This window comes from Nerophis ophidion, unplaced genomic scaffold, assembly GCF_033978795.1.
Source record: "Nerophis ophidion isolate RoL-2023_Sa unplaced genomic scaffold, RoL_Noph_v1.0 HiC_scaffold_93, whole genome shotgun sequence".
NCBI classification, from domain to species: Eukaryota; Metazoa; Chordata; class Actinopteri; order Syngnathiformes; family Syngnathidae; genus Nerophis; species Nerophis ophidion.
In genome coordinates, this window is record NW_026907015.1 from 176,649 (window position 1) to 192,400 (window position 15,752).

Below are 15,752 nucleotides of genomic sequence, written 5' to 3' on the forward strand. Positions count from 1 at the left end.
GTGATGACTATCATCCCCACCCACGTTTCTCAAGGGAAAAAGGATTGGAACATCTCACCCCGCTCAGGTATGGCTTGGCTCAGGGAGAAGGACGCCCCTGCCATTCAGTCCATGGCATTTTGGGTATTAACATCATATCCTGTGTTTGTAAAACATATAAAGAAGAAAATATCAAAATTAAATCATCATGGGGTATCAGGCCTGTTTGCAGGCATCGATAATCTGGGCTCTCCAGTCTTCTCCGTCGTCCGCTCAATGTATGAGTTCCATATTATTGATATTTCCCATAACATTTCTTAGGCTGCTGACATATGTTGTTCGTTGTTGACCTGGAGCTTTCTTTCCTTCTAGTTTTCCTGCTAACACCAGTTTATCTAAGCTGTCTTTTAATGATATGACTGAGGAATTTCGGCTGCCTATTTCGAATCGTTGCAATTAGAGATCTTCTTATTTTAGCCTTTGCCAATACTTCTTCATTCCTTTTCTGAGTTGCAGAGTATTTTTCTGAATAACCACATTTCAGTTGCCTCTAATTTTCTAGATTGTTGATTGTTTAATGTACAGCATTCACAGCCGTAAAGTAGGACAGACCGTACATATGTTTTCAGGACTCTGACTCTAAATATAAATTCAATATTTAATAACAAAACACATACTCAACAAATAATAACTACATTTACTGGACCCAACTTTTATTGAAGCATAAATTGTTTAATTGCATAAAAGTCTGGGGACATACATACAAAACAATCCAAAAAAAAAAATTACAAAAGAGAGTAATAAAGACAATTAACAGAATGGATTACAGAGACCCAACAAATGATTCATAAAGTCACACATTTTAAAAGTAAATGATCTTGAATAAAACACAAATGATGTAAAAAGTATTTTTTTTTCCAAAAGTGGTCCAGAAGAACACGTGTTTTTTACTTTCACCTTTTCAGCCAAATAGTTCTCTTCATTTTTAAATCAAAGTACCAAAAATTACATAATAACACATGTATTTACCTGTAAAAAAAACACTAATCTAAATGATCTAATCTATGAATGTTAGGATAATATTAACACGATTGTGTTACACACACAACAATGATGTCACACATGTTATATGTGCTGATGTTAGAAAGTCCTTATTCAAGTTTTGACAGTTCAACACTGCAACACAACACTCTCTCATCTGTGTTTTCTCGTGTTTTATTTAAATAGAGACCTAATCCAAAACCTTCACAACAGATTGAACAGTGTGCATTCTCATGTGAACTTTGAAAGAGATAGGTAGTGCAAATTCTTTGCAACAGATTGCGCAAGAAAACGTTTTTTTCTAGTGTGTTTTTTCATGTGCTCTTTCAAATTATTACTTTGTGTAAAACCTTTACCACATTCTGAGCAGGAAAACGGGTTTTCTCCAGTGTGTATTCTCATGTGTCTTTTCAAATCATTACTTTGTGTAAAACCTTTACCACATTCTGAGCAGGAAAAAGGTTTTTCTTCAGTGTGTATTCTCATGTGTCTTTTCAAATCATTACTTTGTGTAAATTTTTTACCACATACTGAGCATGAATAAGGTTTTACACCAGTGTGTATTTTTGTGTGGTTTATCAAATGTGCCTTCTGGGTGAATCTTTTACTACAAATTGAGCACAAAAATGTTTTTTCTCCAGTGTGCTTTTAAACTTTGATTTCTTGCAAAACTTGTACCACATTCTGAGCACCACATTCTGAGCAAGAAAAAGGTTTTTCTTCAGTGTGTATTCTTATGTGTCTTTTCATATTGCGACAGTCTTTAAAAGTTTTGTGAGAGTGAGAAGATGTGAAGTGAGTGTTGTCAGTGTGACATGTCTTATCATCTTTAGAGTCTTCATCATCAGTGTCAGGAGAGTGTGACGTTGTGTCCTCACTATCTGATAGTGGAGCTAAGAGCTTGTCTGCTTGTGATCCTCCACAGTGGTCTCCATCAGCTTCTGTTGTCATGTGTTGTGTTGAGCTGCTGCTTGGAGGCTCCCCCCCTCCCCTCTCCTCACTTTCACCTTTCACCTCATCATCTTCACTCTTCACAATCAAATGGAACTTCTCCAACCATTCTTGACTGATGCTGTGTTCCTCCTCTTCCTCTTTAAAATGCGGGGTCAGTGGGTTATTTTCTTCCCTTTGCATTTGCAATGTATGTGGCGCCTTCTCTTCCTCCTTAATGTGGAAGGGCTGTGGCTCCTCCTTGCCCATCCTGAAGCTCCACTTCTGTTGCTCAGAGAGAAGATGTTCTTCACAGACGTCTGCAGGACACAGGAAGACAAACATGGTCGAGAGGAGTCCATCTTTTTTTCAGTCACATGTCAGGAGCGATATTGATAAGATTTTACCGATTCAGATTTAATTTTCAATTCTGCTTTACGATTCGGTTATTTGTGGACTCTTTTGCTTTCAAATTCGGTAAAAAGGTGAAGAAACAGGTCGATTAGCACCTACAGTGAGGTCTTAAGAGGCCCAGACCTTACGGTTACCCCATGGGGTGTCAGAGGCCCCTAAAGACTTTATTCTGCTTTGAGAATATCTATAAAATAAAAATATTTTTGGCTATAAATTAACAAGACACTCCAAGTTATTTTGTGGTATTTCACAGAACTTTCCTCTAGAAGGTCTTAACTTCGTCCATGTCAGATGAAACTAAAATGGAGCTTTTTGGTCACAATACCCTGCAATAAGTTTGGAGGAGAAAAGGCGAACACCATTCCCACCGTCAAGCATGGTGGTGGTAGTATTATGCTCTGGGCCTGTTTTGCTGCCAATGGAACTAGTGCTTTAAATTGGACAATGAAAAGAAGGATTACCTCCAAATTCTTCAGGACAAGCTAAAATCATCAGCCCGGAGGTTGGGTCTTGGGCACGGTTGGGTGTTCCAACAGGACAATGACCCCAAACAAAAGTCAAAAGTTGTGAAGGAATGGCTTAATTAAGGTTTTAGAATGGCCTTCCCAAAGTCCTGAATTAAACGTGTGGACAATGCTGAAGAAACAAGTCAATGTCAAAAAAACAACAAATTTAGCTGAACTGCACCAATTTTGTCAAGAGGAGTGGTCAAAAATTCAAGCAGAAGCTTGTGGATGGCTACCAAAAGCGCCTTATTGCAGTGAAACTTGCCAAGGGACATGCAACCAAATATTAACATTGCTGTATGTATACTTTTGACCCAGCACATTTGCTCACATGTACAGTAGACCCATAATAAATTCATAAAAGAAGCAAACTTCATGAATGTTTTTTGGAACCAACAAGTATGTGCTCCAGTCACTCTATCACAAAAAAAATAAGAGTTGTAGAAATTATTGGAAACTAAAGACAGCCATGACATCATGTTCTTTACAAGTGTATGTAAACTTTTGATCACGACTGTACATACATACATACATATAAACCCACACAAACATAGACACTAGGGATGTCGCGGAATGAACAATTATTTTCCCGGTTATCATTTTTATCGTGGTATTTTTCAAATTTGCTCCAATTGTTCTTAAAGTACTTTTTTTTAACAAGTTTTTTTTTTTTAAATAACACATTGAAAAGTATGTACTTAGTAGGAGAAACAATATTGTAGAAAACGTCACATTTAACTCCAGTGGAATTTAAATGTGCATATGAAAGCACAAAGTAATATGGCAGAAACTAAAAACATAAATAAATACAAATAATTGTGCAAGATGGCACATGATGGCTGTTGAGTAAATGTGATCTCATTGTAATTAATGCTGTTTCTGTGTATCAAGAGAGGGGCTTGCTGTTGTTGTTTTGCGCCTCCAACAGGTTATATACGGTAGTGCAGGCTCGCGTGTGTTATCATCACGTGATCTCTTCCGGTTCACTTCGCACGAGAGAATATGAGGGACTAACAGAAAGAAGCGCGATGAAGTTGTGTTCTATTTTCCACAGTTACCGATGTTTTGTTTCCCGGTGCTGTGAGGCATTGTACTGAACCATCCTTAAAATAAACCATCTTCTTTCTTTTATATTCAACTTGAGTATTCATTGAAGATGAGTGAAGAAAGAAGAAACCCAACAGGTTATGGGCCCAGACATGCAACGGGAGGAAGATGGCAGCGCCTGGTCTTCGATGGAGACGAGGACAACTACGAACTTTGGGAAGTAAAATTTCTTGGTCGCATGAGACTTGAAGGTTTAAAGGACACAATACTTTCCTCTGGTGAAGTGGACCCAGAGAAGAATGCAGAATGTTTTGCAGAGCTAATCCAGTTCCTCGACGACAAAAGTCTGTCGTTGGTGATGAGAGACGCTGCTGACGATGGTCGCAAAGCACTACAAATTTTACGGCGCCATTATGCCAGTGATGGTAAGCCAAGAATTATTTCCCTGTACAACGAATTGTGTTCCCTGAAGAAAAACTCCGAAGAAACTATTACAGACTACATCATTAGAGCCGAAAAGATTGTGACTTCTTTAAGAAATACAAAGCAAGTAATAAGCGATGAGTTGAGCATTGCTATGGTTCTGCGGGGCCTACCGGAACCATACAAACCATTCGTCATTCACATGACACGGAGCAACGATGAAGTGACTTTTGTGGAGTTTAAGAGCAAACTACGAAGCTACGAAGAGACAGAGAAATTTGAACACAAACCAAATTCAGACAACGTAATGAAAGTGGACATAGCGTCAGCAACCTGTTATGGATGTGGGAATCGTGGACATTTTGCGAGAAATTGTCCCCACAAAACAACACCAAAGTGGTGCAACTACCACAGAAGCACAACACATACAGACGAGACGTGCAGAAGAAAAACCAAGCCTGACTCTGCTAAACAAACTATGGAGAAAGAAGAAGATTCAAAGGAAAGTGGAACCTCCTTTGTGTTCCAAGCCAGTCATTTGGTGCTTCCAGACGGCATCAAACAAAATGGACTGATGGTGGACTGTGGGGCGACGTCACATATAATCACTGAGAAGAGTAAATTTACACGATTTGATGAGACTTTTAACCCAAACAAACACTACATGGAGTTGGCCAATGGAACAAGGAAGAACAACGTGGCTCTGAAGAGAGGCGATGCAGTGGTTCTTCTACGCAACACGGAAGGTAAAAGTGTCCCCATCACACTGAAGAACGCCTTGTTCATCCCAATCTACCCACAAGACTTCATGTCGGTGAAAGCAGCCACGACTGATGGAGCTCAAGTGATCTTCGAAGAAGGACAAAACCAGCTCATCACGAAAGAAGGAAACACCTTCAAGTTAGAAGGAAACACCTTCAAGTTAGAAGTACACGAGAGACTGTACTACCTCAAAACGGTAAACCATCAAAAACCATACGATGACTCTGCGCATGACATGATGTCAAAAGACAAAGTGAATCTATGTTGTGATGTGAAAACATGGCACGAGATCTTGGGGCACTGCAATGTGAATGATGTGTTGAAGCTTCAAAATGTTGTGACAGGCATGACAGTTACAGGAGATACAAAGATAGAATGTGACATTTGTACACAAGGAAAATTCACTAACACTAGGAACAAATTACCTGATGTCAAAGCTAGTGCACCCCTAGAGCTGGTGCACACTGACCTGGCCGGCCCCATTGACCCCATTGGATTAGATGGGCATAAATATTCAGTCTCATTTACTGATGATTATTCAGGGGCAGTATTTGTTTACTTCTTGAAGAATAAGAGTGAAACTACCCTTGCGACAGAGAAGCTCATTGCAGACGTTTCCCCATATGGCAACGTAAAATGTATACGCTCAGATAATGGAACTGAGTTCACTGGAAACGATTTTCAAACACTTTTGAGAGATAAAACTATCAGACATGAAACTTCGTCACCTTATTCTCCTCATCAAAACGGTACAGCTGAAAGACAGTGGCGAACACTGTTTGAAATGGCAAAGTGTATGCTACTAGAAAAAGAGTTACCAAAAACATTATGGCCTTATGCTGTTCAAAGTGCCGCCCATATTCGGAACAGATGTTACAATGACAGAACAAAGAACACACCATATTTCATGCTAACTGGAAAGAAGCCCAACATTTCAAAAATGTGGGTGTTTGGCTCGGAGTGTTACGCATACACTCACACTCACAAGAAACCTGAACCAAGGTGTGAGAAAGGAGTATTTGTGGGCTATAGTAAAATTAGTCCAGCATACTTGGTCTATGATCCACAGTCAAGAAAAGTGTCAAAACACAGACTGGTAAAATTCACCAAAAAGAACACTGCAGAAAAAGACACACAAACAAATGCATATGACTTGGACATCCCAGATTGCGAAAGCAATGAAACCAAACTACCTGACACTGTGTCAGAAAAATCAGGGAGCTTCGAAAGTCAAACTGTACCACAAAATGATGTTGACAACCAAACACAAACTCTGGAAGTAGAGGAAGAGGTGGTGTTAGATGATGCCACAACTAACACAGAGACTAGGATAGAACAAAGAGGTCGTTACCCAAAGAGAGAGAGAATTGTTCCTCCAAAATACTTAGAGGAATATGTAACAAATATTGATGATTCCAATGAAAGCCATGACATTATTGATCACTGTTGCAGGGCAGTGTGTGGAGTCCCACAGACGTATAAAGACACCCTGATGTCATCAGAGGCAGCCAGCTGGGAAAAAGCCATGAAAGACGAATTGGCATCTCTCAAAAAAATGACACATTTGAACTAACAACATTACCAAAAGGGAAAAATGCAATAGGCAGAAAGTGGGTTTATGCCCTCAAAGAAAACACAGAGAAAGGACAGCTTTTCAAAGCTAGATATGTTGCCAAAGGATACAGTCAAACTGAAGGTATAGATTATCAAGAAACATTTGCACAAACTGCAGACATTACTTCTGTGCGTGCATTGATGCAAATAGCTGTTCAAAATGACCTCACCTTCCACCAGATGGATGTGAAAACGGCATATTTACATGCCCCCATTGATGAAGAGATATACCTAGATCAACCAGAAGGTTTTCAGGAAACATCGGACACAGGTGAAAAACTAGTATTTAGGTTGAAGAAATCAATCTATGGCCTAAAACAATCAGGAAGAAATTGGTACAAACTTCTAAATGACCATTTAGAGCAAAACAATTTCAAAAGAAACCTATCTGATCATTGTGTCTACCGAAAACAAACAGAAAATGAAACAGTCATTGTCATCATCTGGGTGGACGACCTGATCATTGCTGCAAGTAGCAAAGAAGCACTTGAGCAATTCAAAAACATAATGAAAGCCAAATTCAACATGAAAGATCTGGGCAAGATATCTTATTTCCTGGGTATTCATTTTGAACAGAAACAGAATGAAATCAAGATGGATCAAAAGATGTACATACAAAAGATGCTTGAAATGTTTGGCATGTCAGAATGCAAACCTAGAAGCACTCCTGAACAGAAAGTAGAACTGAACAAAAATCCAGTTAATAGACAGAGGTCAGACATATTGATGTCAAATATCATTTCATTCGTGAGGCACTCACTGAAGGGAAAATGTCATTGGTCTACTGTCCTACAGAAGACATGGTTGCAGACATCTTAACCAAACCTACTACAAGAGTCAAGATTGACAAATTCAAATTATTATTTTTTTTGGAAACTAATGTGTTTCACTGTTTCATGGTCATGAGATCAAGGGGGGGTGTTGAGTAAATGTGATCTCATTGTAATTAATGCTGTTTCTGTGTATCAAGAGAGAGGCTTGCTGTTGTTGTTTTGCGCCTCCAACAGGTTATATAAGGTAGTGCATGCTCGCCTGTGTTATCATCACGTGATCTCTTCCGGTTCACTTCGCGCGAGAGAATATGAGGGACTCACAGAAAGAAGCGCGATGAAGTTGTGTTCTATTTTCCACAGTTACCGATGTTTTGTTTCCCGGTGCTGTGAGGCATTGTACTGAACCATCCTTAAAATAAACCATCATCTTTCTTTTATATTCAACTTGAGTATTCATTGAAGATGAGTGAAGAAAGAAGAAATCCAACAATGGCCATAAGATGTAAGTGCACTTTTTGTCCTGGTGTAGAACAATAGTGTTGATACATGAGAGGTCTAGTCTTACACATATCAGAGAACACCTCTCAACTCTTTGAAAGTTTGCCAATGAAATATGACAGCACTGCAGTGAGCTCTTTTGCATAAGCAGCTGCTTCTGGAAGACATCAGGTATTGTATGTGTGATGTTGGTAGATGATGATGTACTGTAAGTGTGGCATCCAACTTGCCCTCTGCACTCCCACTCTGTAAATACGGATTATGTTATATTTATTAGAAGATGATTATTATTATAATCATCTGACTGACACACACACTCTAATGTTAGTCCTGTAAAAACTAAACAAGTTGCAGTGTTTCTGCTAGGATTTGATTTTAACACTAAGTTTAAAAGTAAATAAAGTAGCTCTGCTACAGTACGTGTCGCTTTCACTGATAGCGTCCAGTAACAGTGGTTTTCAACCACTGTGCCGCGGCACACTAGTGTACCGTGAGATACAGCCGGAAATAGTCTAATTTCACCTATTTGGGGTAAAAATGTTTTTTTGCAAAGCAATAATTATAGTCTGCAAATGATGTGTTGTTGTTGAGTGTCTGTGCTGTCTAGAGCTCGGCAGAGTAACCGTAAAATACTCTTCCATATCAGTAGGTGGCAGCCGGTAGCTAATTGCTTTGTAGATGTCAGAAACAGCGGGAGGCAGCGTGAAGGTAAAATTGTGTCTAATGCTTAAACCAAAAATAAACAAAAGGTGAGTATCCCTAAGAAAAGGCATTGAAGCTTTGGGAAGGCTATGCAGAACCAAACTAAAAATTAACAGGCAACAAAGTCAACAAAAACAGAATGCTGGACGACAGCAAAGACTTACTGTGGAGCAAAGACGGCGTCCACAATGTACATCCCAACATGACATGACAAACAACAATGTCCCCAAACAGAAGGATAAAAACAACTGAAATAGTCCTGATTGCTAAAACAAAGTAGATGCGGGAAATATCGCTCAAAGGAAGACATGAAACTGCTAAGAATAAAAAGAGAAAAGGACACCAAAATAGGAGCGCCAGACCAGAACTAAAACACTACAGACAGGAAAACCGCAATAAACTCCAAATAAGTCAGGGTGTGATGTGACAGGTGGTGACAGTACACCTACTTTGAGACAAGAGCTATAGTCATGCATGCTTGCTTATGCTTTAAAGTCATATCCAACAATTGCGACAACGACTTTTTACTGTCAAATGAGTTTAGTTTTTTTAATGATTTCTGTTGGTAGTGTGCCTCCAGATTTTTTCAATGCAAAAAATGTGCCTTGGCTCAAAAAAAGGTTGAAAATCACTGCAGTAACAAGACACTATAGGCAACACTTAAGAAAGTGTAACTAGAAGAATGTTTGACGGACCAACGTTAGTAATAACAATAATAATAATGGATTAGATTTTATATAGCACTTTTCTACTATTAGATACTCAAAGCGCTCACAGAGAAGTGAGAACCCATCATTCATTCACACCGCATGGTGGTGGTAAGCTACATTTTCTGCCCTGGGGTAGACTGACGGAAGCGAGGCTGCCAGTTTGCGCCTAAGGCCCCTCCCACCACCACCTATCATTCATCATTCATTCATTCACCAGTGTGAGCGGCACCAGAGACAAGGGTGAAGTGTCATGCCAAAGGAAACAACGACAGCGATTTGGCTGTCAAGAGGCCGGGAGCGAACCTGCAACCCTCAGGTCTTTGGCACGGCCTCTCTACCCACTACGCCATGACATGACATGTTCATTTTGGCTGCTGGTGGCAGGAGCTCTGTGCTCTTGTGTCATCCTTTTGGGTTCTGGATGTTTCCTTCTTGTTTTCATGAGGGTTTTTGTGCCTTTTGGTTGGGGACCCTTTGGGACTGTGTGACAAGGGGTGACTCTTTGGTGACTTCTGCGAAGCTTTTTTGTGAACTTCTGGATCTGCCTCCTTGGAGCGTTTTGGCCATGGAGACCAGCTGCTGGGTCTCTGCCACACCAGAGTCTGTTTGGAGAGACTGGAGGAGATGCGGATGAAGAGACAGGACTGCGGAGCTGGCACTGAGAGCCGGGACGGACAAGCTTCACAGTGTCTTGGCTGAATGAGCAGGTATCGGACACCTCGGTCTCCTTGGACGTATCCACGCTCATCCATGCAGAGTGGACACTGGCCAGGAGTTGGTGGGCGGCCGACGGTGGAGTTGGCTCTCTTGGTTGCTTTGTTGGGTCTGCTCCTGTCTATGGCCATGTTCCCCCCAACCCAGCAGACGATGGCGTGGAACACTGCAGAGGTCACCACAGTCTATATGTTTTGTTTTGTATTTTTGATGATTTACTTTTGTGGCTGTGTGCAGAAGTAACTGGTTGCATCAGCTCCGCTCTTTTAATGTCTTTAAAGGGGAACATTATCAAAATTTCAGAAGGGTTGAAACAAAAAAAAATCAGTTCCCAGTAGCTTATTTTATTTTTCGAAGTTTTTTTCAAAATTTTACCCGTCCTGGAATATCCCTAAAAAAAGCTTTAAAGGGGAACATTATCACCAAACCTATGCAAGCGTCAATATATAGCTTGCAGTTGCAGAAAAAAGACCATATATTTTTTCAACCGATTTCCGAACTCTAAATGGGTGAATTTTGGCAAATTAAACGCCTTTCTTTTTATCGCTCTTTTAGCGATGACGTCAGAATGTGACGTCATCGAGGTAACACACCCGCCATATTAATTTTCACATTACAAACACCGGGTCTCAGCTCTGTTATTTTCCGTTTTTTCAACTATTTTTTGGAACCTTGGAGACATCATGCCTCATCAGTGTGTTGTCGGAGGGTGTAACAACACTAACAGGGAGGGATTCAAGTTGCACCACTGGCAAGAAATCTGCCGCCAGACCCCCATTGAATGTACCAAAGTGTCTGCACATTTGACCGGCGATGCTAAGACAGACATGGCACAGAGATGTATGGATAAACTGCAGATGAATTTGCAACGATAGTCGACGAAATCACAAAGGTGAGTTTTGTTGATGTCGTTGACCTATGTGCTAATCAGACATATTTGGTCAAGGCATGACTGCCAGCTAATCGATGCTAACATGCTATGCTAATCGATGCTAACATGCTATTTACACTAGCTGTATGTACATTTGAAAATAGATACCCACATTTAATGTGAAACAAACACTTACCAATCGACGGATTTAAGTTGCTCCAGTGTCACAAGATGCGAAAGTCCTGATCGTTTGGTCCGCACATTTTACCGGCGATGCTAATAAGGCAGCCATGATATGGGCCACTTCATTAGGTACACCCATACTATGGCCGAATAGCGTCAATAGCTATTCGCTCAATAGCTTCAATTTCTTCTTCAATTTCGTTTTCGCTATCTGCCTCCATACTCCGACTATCTGTTTCAATACATGCGTAATCTGTTGAATCGCTTAAGCCGCTGAAATTCGAGTCTGAATCCGAGCTAATGTAGCTATATCTTGCTGTGGTAACCACCATGTTGTTTGAATTGGCAGCCCTGTATGACGTCACAGGGAAATGGATAGTGGTTTCTAAGATAGCGAGAATAAGGCAATTTAAAGCTTTATTTAGGGATATTCCGGGACCGGTAAAATTTTGAAAAAAAATTCAAAAAATACAACAAGCCACTGGGAACTGATTTTTATTGTTTTTAACCCTTTTGAAATTGTGATAATGTTCCCCTTTAAAGTGCTTGATTTTCCCTATTTGCTTAAGCCACTGTCCATTTCCCTGTGACGTCACATAGTGATTCCAATACAAACAACGTGGCGGTTACCACAGCAAGATGTAGCGACATTAGCTCGGATTCAGACTCGGATTTCAGCGGCTTAAGTGATTCAACTGATTACGCATGTATTGAAACAGAGGGTTGGAGTATGGAGGCAGATAGCGAAAACGATATTGAAGAAGAAACCGAAGCTATTGGATAGCTATTGACGCTATTCGGCCATGCATACTATGTTAGCATCGCCGGTAAAATGTGCAGACCAACTGATCAGGACTTTCGCATTGACACTGGATCAACTTAAATCCGTCGATTGGTAAGTGTTTGTTTAGCATTAAATGTGGGTGGAAGGAAACGCTGGATGTAAATATAGTTTAAATGTACATACAGGTAGCCTAAATAGCATGTTAGCATCGATTAGCTGGCAGTCATGCCGCGACCAAATATCTCTGATTAGCACATAAGTCAATAACATCAACAAAACTCACCTTTGTGATTTCGTTGACTTTATCGTTGGGAATGCATCTGCTTTGAGTGTCGCATGATATCCACACATTCTTGCCATCTCTGTCGTAGCATCGCCGGTAAAAACCAAACGAGGGACTTCCGCATCTCTTGATACTGGAACAACTTAAATCCGTCGATTGGTAAGTGACCTAAATAGCATGTTAGCATCGATTAGCATACCGTGCTAATCGATGCACATTCTATGTAAATCAACTTGAATCCGTCCCTGATTGTGTTGTTACACCCTCCGACAACACACCGACGAGGCATGATGTCTCCAAGGTATCGGAAAACAGTCGAAAAAATGGAAAATAACAGAGCTGATTTGACTCGATGCGTGTAATGTGGTAGGGAAAAATGGCGTTGAGTACCGATGTAACGTCATGTTCTGACGTCATCGCTCCGAGAGGGATAAACAGAAAGGCATTTAATTCGCCAAAATTCACCCATTTAGAGTTCGGAAATCGGTAAAAAAAATATATGGTCTTTTTTCTGCAACATCAAGGTATATATTGACTCTTACATAGGTCTGCTGATAATGGTCCCCTTTAATGTCCTTTGTGTTGTTTGATGTTTCGCTCTTACACACGTTTCTGTGTGCTATGGATATGAGGTTTTTGTTTTCTCTTTGGCCTCAGTCTGGATCCCCTCTCCAGGGGCCCAGGCTTAGACTATTTTTTTTTCTCACCACCCACCCCCTCCCAGAGTTTACCTGTTTCTCACCTTTTTTGAAAGGGGCGCCGGAAGTTGGCAGACCCGTCAGCGATCCTGTTCTGTCTCCCTGTAATGTTTGTCTGCTCTTGAATGGGATTGTGCTGAAAATCTTAATTTCCTCCCTGGGATTATAAAAGTATTTCTGATTCTGATTGTATTTTTATCGGCCATCTTCAGAGTAATGAACTGTCCGGTACAATTTATAAAATTTTGATTCACCAAAACTTTTATCAGTCACAAATAGTTTGCACTTGGACAACTTTACCGCGAGGGGGCTGTCAAATTAAAGACTTTAGAAAGACAAGAAAACTTTGCTAATTAGTACTAATAAACTTGATTGATTAAGACATTGCTGGACAGCAGAGAAGTAACTAAATCCAAATAAACGTTGAATATATATTTTAAAGATATCTGGCTTGTATCTTCAGTAGAGATGTTAATCACTGAAAATTTATCGATATGATACCCTAATTGATATTCCTTATTGATACCAGTATTTATCGGTACTGCATGTAATTTGTGGAACTAAAAAAGTGGGAAAAAAAGGCTTTTTATATAGCATTCCTATTACAGAACACCTCCAACATGATGTTCTGTAACAGCAGGGAAGTCTTTTATCAGCAGCTGTTTATTTGAAGTCTTAAAGAAGTCAACTATGTGTGCAGTGCAAGGTGAAATGCAGTTATGTCATCTTCTTCTCAATAACACACACATCAAACTTTTGTTGCTTCCTTATTTGTCATTATTCAAAGCTGATTGTAATGTGTAGCAGCGGCAGCTGAACTCAATGTGACAACGTGTCATAGTTACTTCAGTCAGCTGGAATTAAAAATACAAATAGTTGTGTCTTTAGTCCAGAATCTTCACGGTCCTCATGGACGACATAATTAGGAACCAGTATCAATAAAAAAATGGTACTTGGTGTACATCCCTAATCTGCACCACTAAACCTTTGAAATATGCTGACATATGTGCTGCTAAGGTAAATAAACAGTAGCCATATTGAATGTTTGCCTTCATTTGACCACGTGAGGTAAGGAGGACGGCCTCTAGGTCACATGGTTACACCCCAGCAATTACACTGTTGATGATTGATGAGCATTCATTTTTAAATGGTGGTGTTAAAAAGCAAATATATCTCCATCTGTAGTGATAAATGTGGCCCCCGGATGAACATGTGTCACAAACATTGTATTAGATGATATGTGGATGTTGTGCTTACTTGGACTGTGATGAAGCTGTGAGGACTCAGGTGGTTTGTCTTCATGCTCTTCAGTCTTCACAGAGACAACAGTCAGTGGAAACTTGCTGACATCAGCCTCCTCCTGCCCTACAGGACACTCTCCCCCCTCTTCCTCTTTGAAATAAGAGGGCTGTGGATCCTCCTTGTTCCCTTTAAAATGTGAGGGCTGTGGATACTCTAAAGTGAAACTGTCCCCCTGCAGATGAGGAAGACATTCTTCTTGGTGTCCAATCAGCTGATGGATGTCTACAGGACACAAACAAAACACATTTTAACTCCTAGATGCTAAATATTAAATCCTAGATGAAGTAATGGGCTGTAGCTATTGAACATTTTATTAATCAAGTGTTCTACGGGAAAAGTTTCCGATTAATTGAGTAACTGGATGAAACATAGTGTTGCTTGTTTAAAGACAAATTTAAGCGACTATAAGACACTTCACTTAATAATGAACGGTCAATTAGTCTGAGATGGTATGAGATCAAGATGTCATCTTTAGATCAGGCTTTGTTTTTTCGACAATCACTGGAACATTAATGGCTGCATCAACGAACACCGACATGAAGGAAATAGCAGGTCAGAATAGCTTTTACACAAATATATAACTTGCCAAACCTGCCAGCTAGCAGGCTAGGTTTACAGCATCAGTAACCATGGTAACTGACTCTGACTTTGTCTTACCGCTCTTATTTTTGGAGGTAAAACTCTCGAGCTTTACATACTCAGGACTTTGCACTTAACCTGCTCTCTGGAATATTCCCCCGGTGACTGTGTGAGTTTTGTGTAAACATGTTGATACACATTGTTACAAACATCAACCTCTCTTAAATATTGTGTGTCTGACAATGTCTCCTTCTTATCAACAATGTAAAACAATCAGTGCATCATCCTCACATAACAATTCATCTTCCTGTAGACAATCTATTTAAGAATAGTGTTAATAATAAATATAAAGTTAGTAAAGATGTGAGAGTAAGAAGTAAACAAACCTGTTCTGTGTAACACAACTTGATGTTTTTCATGTTGTCGCTCCTTCTCCTCTTTTGTTGGACAAAGTTCCTCCTCGTACTCTGCTGTGGTTCTTTGGCACATTTTCACACAATCACAACACTTTACACTCACACTTGATCTCTACTTAGTGATGTGTTTTGATCACTTCCGCCTCTCTTTGTTAGCAGCTAACAAGCTAAGCTAACTAGCAGGCTAAGCTAGCTCGAGAAGCATCAAAGTGCGCTCAGACTAATATAACCGGATGCAAACAGTTATTAACGATGTTTACTCTATTTACTAGAGTCTAATAAAGGACATATATGTGTACATGGAGGCACAGATTAAGAACACTGAACTGTGACGACTGCAATAACGTCTTCACCGTCAGACGCCATCTTGCTTTATCCTCGCCGTGTTTGGTTCGCGCGCAGTGTTGTCAGATCTCGCGAGAGAAACATCTAGGCAGCTCCCTCTTCCAGATCTCGCAAGAGAAACAAGTAAGCAGCTCTTTTCCAAATCTCGCGAGAGGAATAAGTACAACCAGCTTTCCAA

At 40.1% G+C, this 15,752-nt stretch overlaps 1 protein-coding gene across 2 annotated transcripts; it reads right to left on the reverse strand.

Moving 5' to 3' along the window:
* Positions 1 to 675: 675 nt before the first annotated feature.
* LOC133547384 (gastrula zinc finger protein XlCGF48.2-like) lies at positions 676 to 15,617 on the reverse strand. Of its 2 annotated transcripts, none has more exons than XM_061893060.1 (3): positions 15,200 to 15,617; positions 14,190 to 14,456; positions 676 to 2,270 (listed from the first exon to the last, which is right to left on the reverse strand). In XM_061893060.1, exons 1-3 carry the CDS (start codon positions 15,300 to 15,302, stop codon positions 1,669 to 1,671), a joined length of 972 nt encoding a protein of 323 aa, XP_061749044.1. In that variant the 5' UTR covers positions 15,303 to 15,617; the 3' UTR covers positions 676 to 1,668. The 2 variants fall into 2 exon arrangements, with proteins under 2 accessions (XP_061749044.1, XP_061749045.1); XM_061893061.1 differs by lacking the exon at positions 676 to 2,270 and adding an exon at positions 9,294 to 10,279.
* Between the last annotated feature and the right edge of the window lie 135 nt (positions 15,618 to 15,752).